Source organism: Phalaenopsis equestris, unplaced genomic scaffold (assembly GCF_001263595.1).
Source record: "Phalaenopsis equestris unplaced genomic scaffold, ASM126359v1 Scaffold000315, whole genome shotgun sequence".
NCBI lineage: Eukaryota > Viridiplantae > Streptophyta > Magnoliopsida > Asparagales > Orchidaceae > Phalaenopsis > Phalaenopsis equestris.
This window is the reverse complement of record NW_018164757.1, coordinates 643,787-645,602: the sequence shown is the minus strand read 5'-3', so window position 1 is coordinate 645,602 and position 1,816 is coordinate 643,787. Positions and strand designations below refer to the sequence as shown.

Here is a 1,816-nt window from a genome sequence, read left to right as displayed (position 1 = left end):
GTGAGTGTTGTTGCTCAAAATTATTTAATTTGATAAAATAAAATTTCATAAAGGCTCGCATATGCTCACACTATAAACGTACTAACTCAAAACTTTTATGTTGATTAATAACTACTATTCTTAGTGAAATTATATATGGGTTAAAAGACTACATTGCCATTTATAAATTTAAATTGCACATTTTGTGACAATTTGACTCATTCTTGTCCCCCAAGGATGAAATAAAAATTTATTTACGACTAATATTTTCTGTAAACCAGCAACTGACGTGTGCTTATGAAATCTGACATCATGACTTCAGTTTTAGTCCCACTTAAGGCTCGAAAATTGCATGAAGAAAGCGCACTTTCTTTTATCAGAAATAGTTCCAGAATATTTGCCCTGCTGTTCATCGTTCCATCTTCATTGTTTGGATGATTTCACACTCCTCCTATTGCCTTGCTAAATTAATACTAGGTTGATTCAAATATAAACTAAACTTGATTTGGATAAAATCAAATCATGCATCTATCTTAACATTTTTAGGGTTAATTAAATGTTCAAAAAATGAACATGTACGAAGGGCTTGTTAAAGAGAAAATTTAGAAAGGTTGCATTTTTTTTGAAAGGCTTCATTAAGAAATGATGGAATTTTATATCTAAAGGTATGGGATAACACACTTTCAAAATGATGCTAAAAGAATAATGGTCAAACAAGTAATAAAGCTTATTTAATATTTTTATAAATTTATATACTTCTATTTCCTTTTTTTCTTCTTGCAATAAAAGCGATAAGTATAGTAAAAAATACTCGCAAGAAATGTATGCATGCTACCATAAACAAGTTACAAGAGATTCAAATGTTTAATTAGAACTAGTTGTTGTGAGTCATCAAATATTACTGTGAGTTGCATGAAATAAGAGCCACTAACCATTGTTCTTGTTCGTCTTCGAAACTACAACACCAATAAGAGGTGAAATTATTGCATCAGGACAATCAATGCAAATTTGTATCAGGTGTCCAATAACAGGAGGCCACGTAACAATTTGGGTCCACTAACATACACGGATCAGGCCCGGACTGCCACATCTGTTATTGTACACCTGATGCAATGCAATAATTTTTCCAAAAAAAAAAAACCATAAGAAAATACAGAATCACAATAAAGAGACGTCTATGCTACTTACTAATTTCAACCACCATCTCCAATGTCTCGCTTGTTCGACCAACCCAAGATATAAAATTTTCGATCCCAATCCAAAAAAAAAACCAAATTCACAATAACAGAAAACCAACATCACGTTCGTCCATTATAACTAAGGCCATCACAACGGCGAAGATCTCATCGCGTGATACGACTGAACAGCCGATACATGTCCGACTGTTGCACTGGCTTCAGCAGAAAATCTTCTGCTCCTTCCTTCAAGCACCTGGACCAAAAAAAAAAATGAATACTACCAGCGAAAATAAGAAGAAAGTGGATTCCGAACCGTACATTTTGATCTGGGTCGGAACGTTCTCCGAAGACATTATGACCACCGGTATGTTCTGAAACTCCGCCGACTCCTGCCATACCCCAATGCACGTAATTATCAATCAGAAAAAAACCTGAAATTGTAAATGTACCTCTTTTTTTTATTATTATTTTGCTAAACCCTTTACTTATATGTTAATTAGGAAAAATTATTGCTTGCTTGCATGCAGTTAAAAAAAAAATGGTATTTAAGTGGTCCGAAACCGACACCACACCACATGCAAATTTACGTGCGGTAATCACATACAACAAGCGTTCGTTAATTAGAAGTTACCTTGATACGTTTGAGAAGTTCGAAACCA

The 1,816-nt window shown here is 33.9% G+C and overlaps 1 protein-coding gene across 1 annotated transcript in view; it reads right to left on the bottom strand.

Moving 5' to 3' along the window:
- Positions 1-886: 886 nt before the first annotated feature.
- LOC110025617 (two-component response regulator ORR5-like) overlaps positions 887-1,816 on the bottom strand; it is a 2,219-nt gene continuing 1,289 nt past the window's right edge. The window contains exons 4-5 of the mRNA XM_020726194.1: positions 1,476-1,546; positions 887-1,410 (exon numbers count right to left, since the gene is read on the bottom strand). Coding sequence (XP_020581853.1) covers positions 1,323-1,410; positions 1,476-1,546 — 159 coding nt within the window. The 3' untranslated portion in view covers positions 887-1,322. The remainder of the gene's footprint in view (positions 1,411-1,475; positions 1,547-1,816) is intronic.